Genomic DNA, 16285 nt, shown 5'->3' on the forward strand with positions numbered 1-16285 from the left:
TCCACTGTATTCTACTGGGAGTCCATGCTGTTGGCTGCTACAAAATGGCCACTGTTGTAATACCTTTATAGAACTCTGTGTGGCCACCATGATTGGAATGTGGTGTGCAGTGCGGGTTACCACATATTTAAAAGGTACTAGAATACTAGCGAAAATAAAATAAAAAACTCCCCCCCCCCCCTTACAAAAATAGGAACAATCATATTTACCATATGGCTGAAGCAACTGAACTGGATGGAAACATTGTTATGTATTATTTATTTATAAATATTTTAGGTAGTTTTAGGGTGGCCACCCATGCCGTTCAAGATGATGATGATGATGATGATGATGATGACGATGATGATGATGATTGTTGTTGTTGTTGTTGTTGTTGTTGTTATTATTATTATTATTATTATTATTATTATTATTATTATTATTATTAGTTTTATATGCCACATTTCTCCCAACAAGGGACCCAAAGATGAAAACAGTGCAACAACATTGTGGAAGGCACCATTGGGATTTTTTTTAATTTAGGGGGGGTTAAGGTGGGTATGAGATTTCTTAAAAGATTTTAACCAGAGGTTGGATGGCCACATATCGAGAATTCTGTTGTATTGGATTTCCTGCAGAATGTTGGTTTAGATTGCCTCTGAGGTCCTTTCCAAGTCTTCTGTGAAATGACCGAGGTTTCTCAAGTTATTCAAGAGTGTAGAAAATAAAATAAAAAATAAAAAGAGATTACCTTTCTAAACTAAATACTTGAATCTGGGCCATTCCATTTAAAAAAATTGACATAAGATTCAGAACAAACCACAGGAAGTACAGCCCTGTGTGTTTGCGCATTAGGACTTTTGAGGTATGTGAAATACTTAAGGAGTGCATTGCAACTCCTCAGTGAATTTCCATAACTGAGCAGAGATTTGAATCCAGATCTCTTGAGTCCTAAAACGAAACTTTATCCACTTTATCCGCACTGGTTCTCACTACTTCACGTAGCACCTAATTAAACTAGGCTTACACAAGAGGCAGTGATGACTACAGGCAGAGGCAGGATAGGGACTAAGTAGTTGGGCACCTGTGCTACCAATACAGTATTATTCAACCCCCAGTGCTGTAAAGGGGTTTAGGGACTATAGTGTACATTTGGAATTGTATTCAGAATGAAATCCTACAAGGACGTTTTAAAGAACCAAATGCAACTAAAATAACATCAATTGTTTATGTAATACAGTAGTAAATGTTTCTTTTGTGGTTTCTTCATTGCCACAATTATTCAACCCCTTAAAGACTACCACTCTGAAGAAGAGAGGTTCATTCAGGTGTTTTCGATCAGGTATTGAAAACACCTGTGGATGTCACCGAGCACCAATCAAGCATAATAAGCACCAATTAGGCAGCTTTAAAATGACTGTGATACTCAGCTCCTTCTAGACATTTACTGGTGTGGTTACAAACATGGTGAAGTCAAGAGAATGGTCCAGGAAGACAAGAGAAGAGGTGATTTGTCTTCACAGGAAGGGCAATGGCTATAAGAAGATTGCAAAGAAGTTAAACATACCAAGAGACACCATAGGAAGCATCATTCGCAAATTCAAGGCAAAGGGCACTGTTGAAACGCTACCTGGTCGTGGAAGAAAGAAGATGCTGACTTCGACTGCTGTGCGCTACCTAAAGTGTAGAGTGGTGAAAAGTCCCTGTGTGACTGCTGAGGAACTGAAAAAAGATTTGTCAGATGTGGGTATAGAAGTTTCAGCTCAGACAATAAGGCGCACACTGCGTAATGAATGTCTCCATGCCAGAACCCCCAGGCGCACCCCCTTGCTGTCTCCCAAGAATAAGAAGAGTCGACTGCAGTATGCCAAAAGTCATGTGGGCAAACCACAAAAGTTGTGGGATAGTGTTCTGTGGACTGATGAAACAAAATTAGAACTGTTTGGGCCCATGGATCAACGCTATGTTTGGAGGAGGAAGAACAAGGCATATGACGAAAAGAACACCTTGCCTACTGTGAAGCATGGCGGAGGGTCAATAATGCTTTGGGGCTGTTTTGCTTCTGCAGGTACAGGGAAGCTTCAGCATGTACAAGGTACCATGAATTCTCTTCAGTACCAGGAGATATTGGATGAAAATGTGATGCAGTCCGTCACACACCTGAGGCTTGGGAGACGTTGGACCTTTCAACAGGACAATGATCCCAAGCATACCTCCAAGTCCACTAGAGCATGGTTGCAGAGGAAAGGCTGGAACATTTTGGAGTGGCCATCGCAGTCACCAGACTTAAATCCGATTGAGAACCTCTGGTGGGACTTAAAGAAAGCAGTTGCAGTGCGCAAGCCTAAGAATTTGACTGAACTGGAGGCTTTTGTGCATGAAGAATGGGCGAAGATACCCGTAGATCGCTGCAAGACACCTGTGTCAAGCTATGCTTCACGTTTAAAAGCTGTTATAACTGTAAAAGGATGTTGTACTAAGTACTAAGATTGAATGTCACTTGGGGGTTGAATAAAAACTAATAATGATGTGAGCACAGAAAAGACATTTGTGGTTATTTCATTATAAACTTAAGGTTATATTTCTCTGACCTACAAGTGCCTCTTTCATGTAAATGTAAGCAAGATGACTGAATGATCAAAATCAATGTCAAAATGGCCAAAACATTCAATTTCAGTGGGGGCTGAATAATTCTGAACACAACTGTATGTAGTTTTTGAAGGAGAGGTCACATACATTTGTGGAGGAAAGGCTACCAGTGCAGATCAAAGGTGCCATGCGTCTGAATATCAGTCCCTGGGGACCAAGAGCAGGAAAAGGCTACAGTACTGTCTTCATGTCCTGGGTGTGGGCTTCCCTGAGGCATCACGTGGTTACTCTGCGAAACAGGGTGCTGGACTACAACTAGGGTTTTAATCTCATACAGCAGGGTAATTCCTATGTTGGCTTATCCCCAGGAGCCAAAAGGGTTAACATTTCTTTCACTCCCCATCCCCCACCCCCATCCACTGGGCTCTGAATAGCCCTGGGACAAGCAGGCATAGCATAGCGGTGGGGCTATTTAGGTTTAGTGGCTGCCACCCGGAGAATGCAAAGGGGGTGGAGATTCAGAGAATATAGCTTCTGACGTCACCAGCTGGCTCCATTCTGGGCACATGGATAAACAGCAGCTCGCTGACTGAAGGCTGGAATTATCTCACTCGGAGATTGCCAATGACTCAGCTCCACACTGGAAGGGGGAACAGTAGCCAGGATATCCTAACCTCATTTTCCAAGTCTATATGGCTTGTGTTGTCCTCCCGACTCCAAGCCAAGGACTCTGCCATGGTCTGTGGGCTCTGCGTCAAACTAACTCATTTCAGAGTGGCTTCACAGTTTGTAATTGGGGGAGTCATGGGGAAACCCCTCCCTGGAAATAGTTATTCCAGCTGTGGATGCATGGCAGTGGAAGTCCTTTTTGCACTTTAAGAACCCACCATCTCTAGGCTTACTCTGGGATTTACTCTTCTGATTTCACAGGCACATAGAACCAAGAACACACACATAGGAGTCAATGTGGATTATCCTGTAGATGCGGCCCAGCCAGAAAGTGGAGCTGGAAACAGAAAACAGCCCACAAAGCCAGTCTGGTCCACTTCTTAGCATTTAGAGTGGATATACTGTAAGGTTAAACGTACTTCAGTTACTCTAGAAGATGTTTACTTAGCCTTTTCCGTAAATGCTGCCAGTGATTTGGTTTCACTTCGAGCTATGAGAATGTGCTTTCCTGATTAGACCATTAGGGGTGTGTGACTTACATGGAGATATTTTTATTTATAGTTACTGTTGTGAAATCTAAATGTCTGAATATATTCTTTCTGTTTCCTTTCTCTGCTCCTAAAGCACGGTTCTTATGTGGCTGTTTGCCCACCGGAAACTTTTTCTCCCACCACTGAGATACCCCTTCAGAGTTCTCCCACACCGCTCATGTCCTTTCATTTCCCAATCCTGGCGTTTCCCAAACACCCCCCTTCATCCCTGATAGAAGGATGTTCATCTTGAACATCTTTATATCAGGAATCTATTCTGGACCTGGCAAGGCCGGGCTGTTGCCAAGCCTATCGGAACTGTTGTATCTCATGACTCCTTGCTGCCATTTATCTACCTCCCCACCCCAGCCTCACAAGAGATCTCTCACTCACTGACAGAGGAATCCACAGCTGTTCCAAACTGGGAACTGAAGTGTGTGGGGAGGGAACAGGGAGGGGACAGAGGGATGATGTCAAGACTCAGGGATACAAATAGCCAGAGCTCGGTTCCCCGTCCCGACTCTGACTTGCTTGCCCAGAGCAGCTGTTGCCTTCCTGCCTGCATCCCATCCAGCCGTCACCATGAGCCAGTCCTATTCTTCCAGCCAGCGGCTCTCCTCATACCGCCGAACCTTTGGTGGGGCACCAGGCTCACCTTCTTTCCCGCGGGCCTCCTTTGGCGCCAGCAAGGGCTCTTCGGCCAGCTCCATCTCCTCCCGAGTCTACCAAGTGACCCGCGCTGCTGCGCCACCCAGCCTATCTAGCTTCCGAGCCAGCTACTCCGCTCCCTTGCGCTCAGCCTACCAAGGTGCCGGGGACCTCCTTGACTTCTCCCTGGCCGATGCCATGAACCAGGAGTTCCTGCAGACACGCACCAACGAGAAGGTGGAACTTCAGGAGCTCAACGACCGTTTTGCTAACTACATCGAAAAGGTGCGTTTTCTCGAGCAGCAGAATGCCCTCATGGTGGCCGAAGTCAACCGCCTCAAGGGCAAGGAGCCCACGCGTGTTGCTGAGATGTATGAAGAGGAGCTGAGGGAGCTGCGGCGGCAGGTGGAGCTGCTGACCAACCAGCGAGCACGCGTTGATGTGGAGAGGGACAATCTGCTGGATGACCTACAGAAGCTCAAGCAGAGGTGAGACTAAGGTGCTCATCCTTGTTGCCGTGTTCTTATCACAAAATCCCATCCCACACTACCTATGCTTATCTGTATGTCTGGAGTTCTCTCCTGATCCTGAATAGGTATTCTTCCCTGATCAGACATGGAGTAACAAAAAAAAAGGGTAAGCAAAGGGCAGAGTCACCTGTCAGCCCTGCCTGTCTTCAAAAAAGCAATGCCAAGACTCATCTATCTCATGCCAACCTTTGCTAAGGCCTTGCCTACACAAAGAGTATCTTTTACCTTGATGCCTTACACTTCTCTCCAAGCCACTTATACTCTTCTCCAGTGCTCTTGTCACCACCATCCTACCAGTCCTTGCTCCAGCTGTATTTATGAAACATTTCCAAATTTCCTGGGGTTGGGGAGAAGCTCCACACCCTTTCGGAGTTGATTTGGGGGCCTATCCCAGACACCTGAGAGATCCAACATGTTCCACAGGCTGTGCTTTGTTGCTGACTGCAAGATAATTGTTCTGCTTCCCTTCTAGATAATTCTCCCACATGCCAAGGACAGGTTCCGGGTAGGTGGGCTCCTGTGGTCCTCCTGAAGTTTCTCGAATTGTAACTCCCTCACCATTGCTTCTGTTGGCCAAGGTTGATGGGAGCTGCAGTCCAACAACTTTTGGAGAACCACAGTTTTCCAGCCCTGAAATAGAGGCTCTGGGATGCATGACAAGTGACTTATTCTTAGAACTGAGTTCTGGGTGTGACTATTGATGGTGCCACCTTTCTTGCCAGACCCAACTCTTTGGCACAGAGCTTCTTTTCTATCTTTATAAACGAGTAATAACCTAGACGGTTTGGTCTAATGTGGATTTTCATTTTAAAGAGGCACATTCAGAATTAAATTAATGATAGCTTTGAATCTGGGTCAGAAAGATCTGCTTGTGGGGTTGTTGGTTCGTTCCTCTCACCGCCCACCGGTCCAGAGAGCCATGTCTTTAAAGGACACCGTGTCCTATCAGATTGCAAAATCTGCACCTAGGGCAAAGAATTCCCTCCTCTTTTGATTAGATTTAGAGAAGAAGATTGTTAAACAACCTTGTTTGCATCTGATCTGGTAATTATGGACAGTGACACATACAGTAAATGCAGACAGTGCTTGATGCTTCAGTATAAGACGCGAGGATTTGCTAACTAGAATGTATCATGCTTGATTTAGTGCCAAAAGACATTGTTTCTTTTCTTGTTTTTGCTATTTCCTTTGGTTTTTTCCTTTTCGCTTATACATCCTTTTCCTTTTTGGTTATACATGCGGGGTGGGGCAGGAATCTTCAACTGGTACCTGTCGGAAAATTGTGCCTGCTCTCATCAAATTCTGCCTGCTCTGTTCTCTGCTTGGAAGGGCGAAAGAACATTCTTAAGCCATTTGATACTAATATGGTTTACAGATTCTTATTAGATCACTTCTTGACCTTTCCTCTGCTAAGCTAAACAGATGGTAGTCTTTGGTCTTAAGTTTTTTCTCGGGCTTTTTCTCTGCTGTGCTATGGTTACCATGACTTGCTCAGACCACACTTCTAAATCTGTAAAATGGCCATAATAGGAAAATAGTACTGTTCTCCTGACGTAGGGAAAGGATTGGGTTGTAATATTTCTAAAAATAATCAGCTCCAAACCAGTTTCCACAAATGAATACACTAACATTGTGCATTTGTACGATGGCAACAGCTTCCTGGTTTTTTTGTCTGAGCATTCAAGGATTATTCCAAAGTAAATAGTTGTGAGGATACATTTTGAGCACCCTGCCTCTCCATCAGTGAGATGGGGGCTGCATATGTGGCTTTGCTCTGTATCCTGTAAGAACATTTTAAGGTAGGTAGGGTTACGGTAGAGAATGACAGGCCAAGACCATCTTGTGTAGTGGTTCCCAACCTTAGGTAATCCAGATGTTCTTGGACTGCAGCTCCCAGAAATCCTGGCCAGCACTGCTGGTCATATAAGCTTCTGGGAACAGCAGTCCTAGAACACTTGGGTTACTCGAGGTTTGGAACCATTGATCTGGTGAATTTGATGACCGACTCAGATATGGATCTTTGAAGACTCTAGCCGCTATATCACATTATTTTTCTAATCCAACACATCCTTTATTCAATACACTCTGATTTATATGTTGTGATGGCACAACATCTTTCTCCTAACTCTTCAGCTTTTACACACATCTTTCATGAGATGATAATCCTAATAATGAACCCCTCGCTAGGAGATACAGCATGCACCTGAATATCTCTGATGCCCTGTCCTCTCCATATCGAACATGAAAAAAGGAGGAGGGGGTTGGCAGGGAAAGAATAAAGTCAGCCCCAGGCCTTCAGATCCAAAGCTGCACAAAGCAACAAAATAAGGAAATCCTTAATCTCTCCTTCTCACTCCTTGTGACATTTATCCAGTAGCAATGGATTTTGGGTAATGTTATTATGACAGGCCATGGAAGGGACTGAGAGAGATTATATAGCCAAGTGGAAAGTTAGGGCTTTTGAGAGAGAGAAGGATCCTACATCAGGGCAGTGGCCAGTATGAGGCCTGACCTTTGCCCTTTTGTATTTGGCTCCCTTCTAACAGACAGGATACAACTGGTTGCAACCAGAAGCAGGGAAAGCTGAGCCAGCAAGGCTGGGCTTGTTGACAGGAAGTTCTGGGATTTCCAAAGGACAGGAAAGAAGAAATCCCATCAGATGATCCTAGAGAGCAAACACCTCTTATTAAGCTGCTCTAGGATGGTCTCTCAAGATAGCTTTGCCATGACCTGTGAGCCACCATTTCATCCAATAAGGCTTCAGCCAGCGGCCTTGGTTTGAGGTTTTTGTGGTGTGGTATTGCCCACTTGCAAGGCAGAGAAAAGGACTTCCACTGGTTGGAATTGCAATAAATCAGTCCCACTGGGAGCCCAGCATAGAGGCAGTCAGTTGCCTCCCTTCCCATCTTCTTGCAGAGCAGAATTTGCTCTAAGACCATGGATGGTTGGTGGCAGTGGCAAAATTAGGTTAGAATATTGAATAAAGAAAGCCCTCCATTGCTAAGCTCTGGCACTTCAGACGCTGGAAATGATTTGTATTGCTAGAAAGCTTTATCCAGATGTTTGAAGAGTCTGAGATGGTAGCTTTCCTGGTACCACTGCTTAGAAGCAGATACCGCAGGCAAAGGCAACTGTGTGGACTATAAGAGGAGGGGGAGCCGTGGCCCATGCTCTCTGAGTTCCAGAACTCCAGAGCTATGCTCCCCACAGCTTCCCTTTGTTGTCCAAATCGCCTAGGAGATGTGACCCTTCTCCCATATCAAAGTGTCGGGAACACTGTCATCCTTGACATTCTAGCACCTCTGTGGCATTCCACCTGTCCCCGTAGCATGGCAACAACTATCTCCTGATCTTCTGGGGTGGTGGTGAATAGGTCTTCATAATTCCTCACAATCCTAGAAGAGGAGGGGGAAGACATTCCCCCAGCATTTTCCAAGCTTTTTCTTCTTCTCCATAGGTCCCTGGCTTCAGCCTGGTGCTTCAGCCTGTCTCACTGTAGCAACGCTCCACTACCCTAAAAGGGAAGGGGGAGTGAGCATTATCCTTCAGTGAGCTCATGCCTTTGTGCTTGAGGTTTTGACTATAACAGGCGATCAGAGAGCATGTTCCTCCAACTATTGCAGGCTGGCCCCCAGCCAGATCGCACCCCACCCCTGGAATGCAGCAGAATTGCCTATTACAGATGCACAGATGACTCCTATGGTTTGTGGGGAGTCACTGGTCATAGGGCTCTGCGGGCCCATAGGCATCTCTCTCCACTACCTTCTCCGCCATGAAAAGCAGCACCAGGACAATGAGTGTCTTCTTTGATTTGACCATCGATCTGATTCCCTGTTCTTTTTGTCACCCTCTCTCAGGCTGCAGGAAGAGATCCACCTTAAGGAAGAAGCAGAGAACAACTTAGCCGCTTTCAGAGCTGTAAGTCAAGAGACCTTGTGTTGCCTGCACAGTGATTAGGGGTGTCTGGGTGAGTAAGGAGAAGTGCTACTTAAAAGCCAGCGCAAAACTCTTGCTCAGGCCAACAACACCAGATCTTTGATCTGAAGGAATCTTGTTTGGCTTTCCTACTGGCAAGGGGGGAAAGTTCTCCTCTGAGTAGCACCTGCAGGTTTTGAGGTGGTATATTTTTTCTCACCACACCCTTCTGTCACTGTCTCAGCTGTTTTCCAAAGTTCATTCTTGAATTAACACAGCTCCCCCTGCTGCCTTCCATAGATTTCATGCAGCAAAATTGGGCTTGCCTTACCTTTGTGTGACAGCCACTGTGGTATAGAGGTTGGAGGATGGGAGTATAATTTAGGAGACGGGTTCAAATTCCTGCTGAGCCATGGAAACTTACTAGGCAGTGACAATGGTAACACCACTTCTTCAGCATCTCCAATACCTTGAAAACTCTATTCTGATTGCCAAAAGTTGGAAGTGACAGGATGACACAGAACGACATGCTATTTTTGTGGCTGTGTTTGGACCCCTGTGTTTCCTGGACTGACATTCTGAGATGCCTATGGAAAAAATGGTTACTGAAATGCTCCCCCTTGAGTACATGCAAATCCACTCAGCGCATCACCACCCATTTATGAACTGACACACAGTAAGCATGGGGCAGAAAGCCTGGGCAGCTGCTTCATTGCAAGCTTCTATGCTGGATTCTGAATCTGCCTGAGAAAATGAGTGGTTGGCTGGCCCCTTGTTCAGGGATCATGTGAACTGGCCCTGAATCTTCCCACTCATTTCCTGGATTTTCTGCACTTCCCACATGGTTTTGGTTGGCCAGATTCCCAGATGGTGTAGCTTAGAGATCAGCGGGTTGTGGTGTCAGTTTCGCAGGCTTTTCAGACACTGATACTGTACTTTAATAGTAGCTTAGTTCACCTCTTTTCTGCAACAAAAGTTGGGCTTCTGTAACAGCAGCTAGTCTCTCATGGCCAATAGCACTGAGATCCTGCTGCCCTTTTTTCTGCCATTATAGGATGTCGATGCAGCCACTTTGGCCCGTATTGACTTGGAGAGGCGTATTGAGTCCTTGCAGGAAGAAATTGCATTCCTCAAAAAAGTGCATGAGGAGGTAAGTGGGCATTTAATGAATACCTTTGTGGCTCAGTACTTCTTAAAATGTTCCCTGCCAGGAGGGAAGAGTGTGGGCACTGGGGGAGGAACGAAAAGAGTGAATGCAGTGAGGGATGGTGGAGATTAAACAGGAATGAACGCAAGGGTTTCATTATAAGGGAGGATCTGATGGACAAAGAAGGACTGTGGTGGTGGTGGTGGAGGAAAGGGGGGGATGGGAGAATATAGAGTGAGGAGGAGTATATGGCATGATGCTGGAAGACTTTTAGTCTACTCCTTTTGCACTTTTCCTGATCTTGGCTTGGCTTTGGCTTTTCCAGGAAATTCGAGAGCTGCAATCACAGCTGCAAGAGCAGCAAATCCAGGTGGAGATGGATGTGTCGAAGCCGGACCTGACAGCAGCACTGCGTGATATCCGTGCCCAATATGAGACCATTGCTGCAAAGAACATCTCTGAGGCTGAAGAATGGTATAAATCCAAGGTATGGAGTGGGGCAGGCAAAAGAAAGAGCTGGGCTGGGAGTTGGGGTTCAGGGCAGGTTTGTGCTGGCTCTCACTCGTGTGATGACAAAGGTGTATCCCTCTTATGACCTTGCATATACACCTCACCTGTTCCACCTTGCTTTTCTCTGTGCATACAGGTGTCCGACCTGACCCAGGCAGCGAATAAAAACAATGATGCACTGCGCCAAGCCAAGCAGGAGATGATGGAATACCGGCACCAGATCCAGTCATACACCTGTGAGATTGATGCACTCAAGGGCACGGTGAGATCCAACACTGATTGAATTGGTGGCAGGATCAAATTAAGAATCCAAGAATTTTTCCATTGACCAGTTGCAGGTCCCAAAGTTGTGTCCATAAACAATTGATTCACATGTAGAGTGCAAGACACTGTCTCTCTTAGCTCTCTAGTTGAATCTTTGCCATCTCTAGTTAAAAGGGTCTCAAGTAGCCAGACTAGTAAAAGTCTCGGGATAGAACAGTCATGTATTTGCCAATGGAAATAGGTAGAACTAGTCTAGAACTAGTCTATTTTTGGAGGAAAACTAATGCAATCTTTGTCAAACTGATACTGTCCACCTGGTTTGGTATACAACAGTTGTAAATACTACCCAGCTTGGCCAATGACTAAGGATGGTGGAAGTTGTAGTCTGAAGGTTGGTGAAAGCTGAGCTAGCAGTCTGAGTAGACATAAGGCAGCTTCCAATCAAGATTGTTTTGCACTTCCTTGTGTTCACCCTATTAGAAATAGCCCACTGCCTCATGAGCTGCAAGATTGGGCCTGAGTGGAACCTGTGACCTCTTGATTCCTATCTCCTTCCTCAGTAGCTCCCCTCTTCCCAGCCCATATTCTTTCTCATGCCTTGGGTATGGTTTTCTTGCCTGTATTTGCAGCCCCTATTTGAATCAGGTGACTATAGCTAGAGAACAGGAAAACTTGGGGGCGGGGGGAGAAACAGTCATATTCCTTCTATACATATACAAACACATGATAGCTTTGAAGAGCTAATTTCTCCCTTTTGCTTCCAGAATGACTCTTTGATGAGGCAGATGAGGGAGATGGAGGAGCGCTTTTCAGCTGAAGCTGGCAATTATCAAGACACGATCCAGAGGCTTGAAGAGGAGATCCGACACTTGAAGGATGAGATGGCACGGCATCTCCGAGAGTACCAGGACCTGCTCAATGTCAAGATGGCTCTTGATGTTGAGATTGCAACTTACCGCAAGTTGCTGGAAGGTGAAGAGAGCAGGTGAGTGCTGGTGTGTAAGTGTTTGGACCTGGTGCATGTGCTGGCTATATGTTGGATAGATGAACTCTATAGAAAGTAGGCTTCGGGAAAGAAAGGGTAGCAACATCTGAAGAGCTGTAAATGAGCTCCTAGTGTAGTGCTATGGTATAAAGGCCTGCTCCAATCTGCATGTCTGTTTACACCAAAGTATCAGCAAGGAAGGGTTTTTTTTTTAACTTCTGGTGACATCTGGAGGAGTTAATATGACCTAAAAAAGAAAAGTGAGCATTTGTCCCCCAGGAAGCATGCTTTTCTTTTATCAAATACTTTGGTACACTGTGTGATGTGAGAAGGTGTGGTTGTTGCAATAGGGACAAGAAGACTGGAAAGCAATGTTTTGAAAAGTGAGCAAAGGAGCACATTAGAAAGAGAAAGGCTTCAAGATCTTGGTGTAGTGTCAAATGGGGCCTGAGAATAGGAAGAAACCAGCAGCTGAACTAATTTTCCTGTCCCTTCTTTTTCATGTAGAATTTCTCTGCCCATCCAAACTTTTTCTGCTATCAACTTCCGAGGTAAGTGGCTCAGATCCTGACTTGCATGCACAAATATGTATTGGGGAGGGTGCCTTTGTTACTGTGTGTGTTTAAAAGAGGAGCATTAGTAGGGAATCAACTGCAATGTTCAAAACATGATAAATGGAGGCAGAATGTTTTATGCAATTAATTCCCCTTCTGCCGCTTACCAACATAATCTGTTTTCTGGAAGGAAAGGCAGGCTCTGACGGGAGCCATTTGCAGGACTAGGCAGCGGGTGCGTTTCCGTCACAAACTGCCTTTCCCAACCACCCCTTGTTCTCCCATGGAATTTCAAAAATATGTTTGCTAATATAAATATATGTGAAACTGCTGAAGAGGAAAAGAGTCTGGGAGCTCAGTTTTAGTGGAAACAACAACAAATTATCATGTATGAAAGAAGAATATTGCAAAGGTTAATATTTTATCACATTTCCTAAACATCATTCATAGCCACCTACAGTCTGAGCAGGAAAGGGTGAGTTGCCTACGGCGCCACTGATACCATTACGACAGTTTTGCCTCTCTAGCAAAATACTGAAAACCAAGAATCCATAGCATGTAATAATCCACCTCTGTTCTTTAAATGAGACTTGTGAATCTACATCCAAATCAATTTTCTTCTTGAAAGGCCTTTTGTCAGCAATAGGCTATTCAAACAGTTTGTTTGGAAAAGATTCAAAGTCAGATCATTATAGACGTGGTCACATTGATTTCAAGCTCTGTTTTGGCAGAGGCAGAAGCATCAGAGCGAACAGCTAGGTTTGGGGATGGCGTATTTGGTTGCAGACATCAGGTAGAAAAGAGAACAACACAGATACTCTTTTTTATGTGGTGGCAGCAATCTTTGTTATCATGTATGATGATGAGAAAAGAAAGATTCAAGGAGAGACCATGGATGGACGTAGCAATGCGGGATCCTGTATCACTCTCCAGGAGACTCCATGGCACTGGAAAAGCTTTTGCATTGTCTTTGTGAACTACACCCTCTCTCTACCACATGTGAGTTACCAACCGATATCTCTTTCTGCCCTACAGAAACCAGCCCAGAGCAGCGGAGCTCTGAGGTCCACACCAAGAAAACAGTGACCATCAAAACCATTGAGACACGTGATGGGGAGGTGAGCAGACAAATGTGCATGCAGGAGGGAGGTTTAATCAGGAGGCAGCTGGGAAACCTGTAGAAAGACCTTTGAAGTGGGCTTGAACTGTGAATCCCCTCTACTCTCCAACCTTCTTGATGCGAAACCTACTCAGAGTGTACCTATTAGAAACATGGAGTCAGCATAGGCCTCAATGTTCTTTTCTTTCTCCTGTACCTATGAAATAAGAATCTGCCTTTTTTGCTTCCCCATGCATTTGTTTTTTTTAAAAAACTCACCCCCCCCAATTTGGGTTATGAAGACATTTGCAAATTTCTATACATTCTCCAAAAGCTGACTAAAATTAACCCCCGCCCCTACACTTTGACCAGTTGCAGTAGGTACATCTTTTCTCAGCTCTGAGAGGACTGTGTTTTACCTGCCTACAATTAACGAGGAGCCTTTTTTTTGGGGGGGGGGAGAAGTGGCAACTCCCAGTTCAGTATTAACAAATGAAAACACAGGGATTCAAACCCCAACAAGCTGTGAACTGAAATCCCTGAGCCTGAATGAAAAAATAAATAAATCCACATTGGTTTCCCTCCACGTCCAGAATTCTTTTAAGTCTCAGTTTCCTTCTAAAGGTAAAGGTTCCCCATGACATTTAGTCCAGTCATGTCCGACTCTAAGGTGCGGTACTCATCCCCGTTTCCAAGCCGTAGAGCCAGCGTTTGTCCGAAGACAGTTTCTGTGGTCACATGGCCAGCGCGACTAGACACAGAATGCCGTGACATTCCCACTGTGGTGGTCCCTATTTATCTACTTGCATTTTTACGTGCTTTTGGACTGCTAGGTTGGCAGGAGCTGGGACAAGCGATGGGAGCTCATTCCATCGCGTGGATTCGATCTTACGACTGCAGGTCTTCCAACCTTGCAGCACAGAGGCTTCTGCGGTTTAACTCAGTGCCAACACCCCGCCTAAATGGGGAAAATGTGAATTTTGGAAAATTCTTTAAAAAAAAAAAAAACAACAAGCCAAAGGAAACTCTTGCCCATCCCTTGCAATGAATGATTGGCCTTCCACAGATGGGAAAGTGCCTGACAAGTAGGACTCGTGTGGGAATTGGCATAAGGAAAACAAAACCTGGAAAAGTTCTCGCTCTCTTTCTCTCTTAACTACAACTCCCAGGGCCACTAATTATGGTGGTTGGTTCCTTTCGAGTGTTCCTATCCCAAGGGCAACTTTTCCAGGCTTTGCTTTAGAGACCCAGAGACAACCGGGGCAATGTCTTAATCTCTCTTGCTCTTTTTCCCCCCAGGTGGTCAGTGAAGCCATGCAGCAGCAACATGAAATGCTGTAGATCCTGCCATTGTGAGAGAGGGGAACTAACCCATCTCAAGCCTTTCCCTCTCCTACGCAAAAACCTGGGCTCCCCGGCTCCCCCACACTCTCCTGCACACCCGCTCTGTGACAGCCCCACTGAAGAGAGCCTCACAGACTCAATTATGTATGTGTGTGAGGCACTCCCTGCCTGTACCCAGTTCCCCGAAGCCTCTCTCCTTCTGCTGCTCTTCTGCCCTGGAAGCTGGGGGTGGGGAGCAGGGCTAAAGAAGAGACATCGCTCTCTCTGTGTGTGTATGTGTGTGTACTTGCGTGTGCATGCATGTAGGGGAAGGAGGGAGGCTTCCTGCCACTGTAAGGACTAAAATTCTGGCCACTGCTTGCAAAAGGAACTGCAACTCCACTACTCAACCATCTACCCCATAATTACATTGTGCAGGCACCTACCCATGTGAATGGGCCCTGACAGTTATGTGTAGCTTCACTCCAGACCCGAGCACAGGCACACAGGCCCCCTGCTTCCTCAAGGCCCTTCTCCTGCAGCATTAATGGCGACTGGTCTGCAGGCTGTGGAGGGGCAGGAGAAGGCAGGAAGGAAAGTGGGTGTTGCCCAGAGAATGAGGATGAGCCAATTGCCCAGCCTTGCCTCTGGGACCAAAGCCATTGAACATGCCTGCCAACTCCCAACGGAGCAGGACTCCTTGTTTGAGGGCTGGTGGTATGGTGGGGCTTGTATCTCTCTAGCTTCAATGAAAGTCTACCCCTCCAGCTTAGCAGGTCTCCTTAGCATGGCTAGCTCTCCTGGACAAGGGTTCAGTTGCTCTTCCCCCTAAATTAAGGGTTCCTGCCAACGCAAGGAGAAAGGTTGGGAGGGCCAGAACCCCAAAGGAGGAAGTGAGTGAGGCTGCTTAGAGTAGGGGGCTCCAACTCTTAACAGGATATCATCACTTCTGCTGCAAAAGGAAACTCCTGAAATATGGGCTGTTAGGATCATCATACAGAGGGGAAGGATGCTATGGGATTGAGGCATCTAGTAGTAGAAGCTTATGGTGGAGTAAAACCCTAGGCTCAAATCTCAAATTTACAGGAGCTGCTGCATAAGGCTTTTTAAAGATTTGCAGGGATTGGACAAGAAAAAGAGAAGGATCTGGCAGGTGATGGATATGGGGTGGGAGGGGAGAGGGAGTGAGAAAAAGTGTGTATGAATGAAAGAGAGAGGAGATGGAGAGAGGCTGAAGGCACATACCTGGTTCTGTCAAGGGATTAATAAACCATGGAGCACAAGACTGGCTACCTGCGTTCTTCCTTTTCTTCTTTTCTTGATCATGGCTGGGCAAGATCAACCCTAGTCTACTCACTCGCACACATCATCATTTCAGTAAAAGTCTAAAGTTGCCAATGTCTAACCGGAAGACAGCTTCAGTCTCTGCAACAGCAGCGTGATCAGGTGGTGTTTGATAGATGTAGCTTTTCTCCCAACCGTGCAAGAAAGACAAGAAACATTGCTGAAATTCTTTGTGCTCTGCAGCTGTTGTAGGAACATA

The 16285-nt window shown here is 45.7% G+C and overlaps 1 protein-coding gene across 1 annotated transcript; it reads left to right on the top strand.

The window, feature by feature from the left end:
• Positions 1–4264: 4264 nt before the first annotated feature.
• On the top strand, positions 4265–16032 carry DES (desmin). Its single transcript, XM_020792073.3, has 9 exons — positions 4265–4903; positions 8803–8863; positions 9915–10010; positions 10333–10494; positions 10654–10779; positions 11546–11766; positions 12274–12317; positions 13356–13438; positions 14719–16032. The coding sequence occupies exons 1-9, from the start codon at positions 4350–4352 to the stop codon at positions 14758–14760; spliced, it is 1389 nt and encodes a 462-aa protein (XP_020647732.1). The 5' UTR covers positions 4265–4349; the 3' UTR covers positions 14761–16032.
• The last annotated feature ends 253 nt before the right edge of the window (positions 16033–16285 follow it).

This window comes from Pogona vitticeps, chromosome 1 (genome assembly GCF_051106095.1).
Source record: "Pogona vitticeps strain Pit_001003342236 chromosome 1, PviZW2.1, whole genome shotgun sequence".
NCBI lineage: Eukaryota > Metazoa > Chordata > Lepidosauria > Squamata > Agamidae > Pogona > Pogona vitticeps.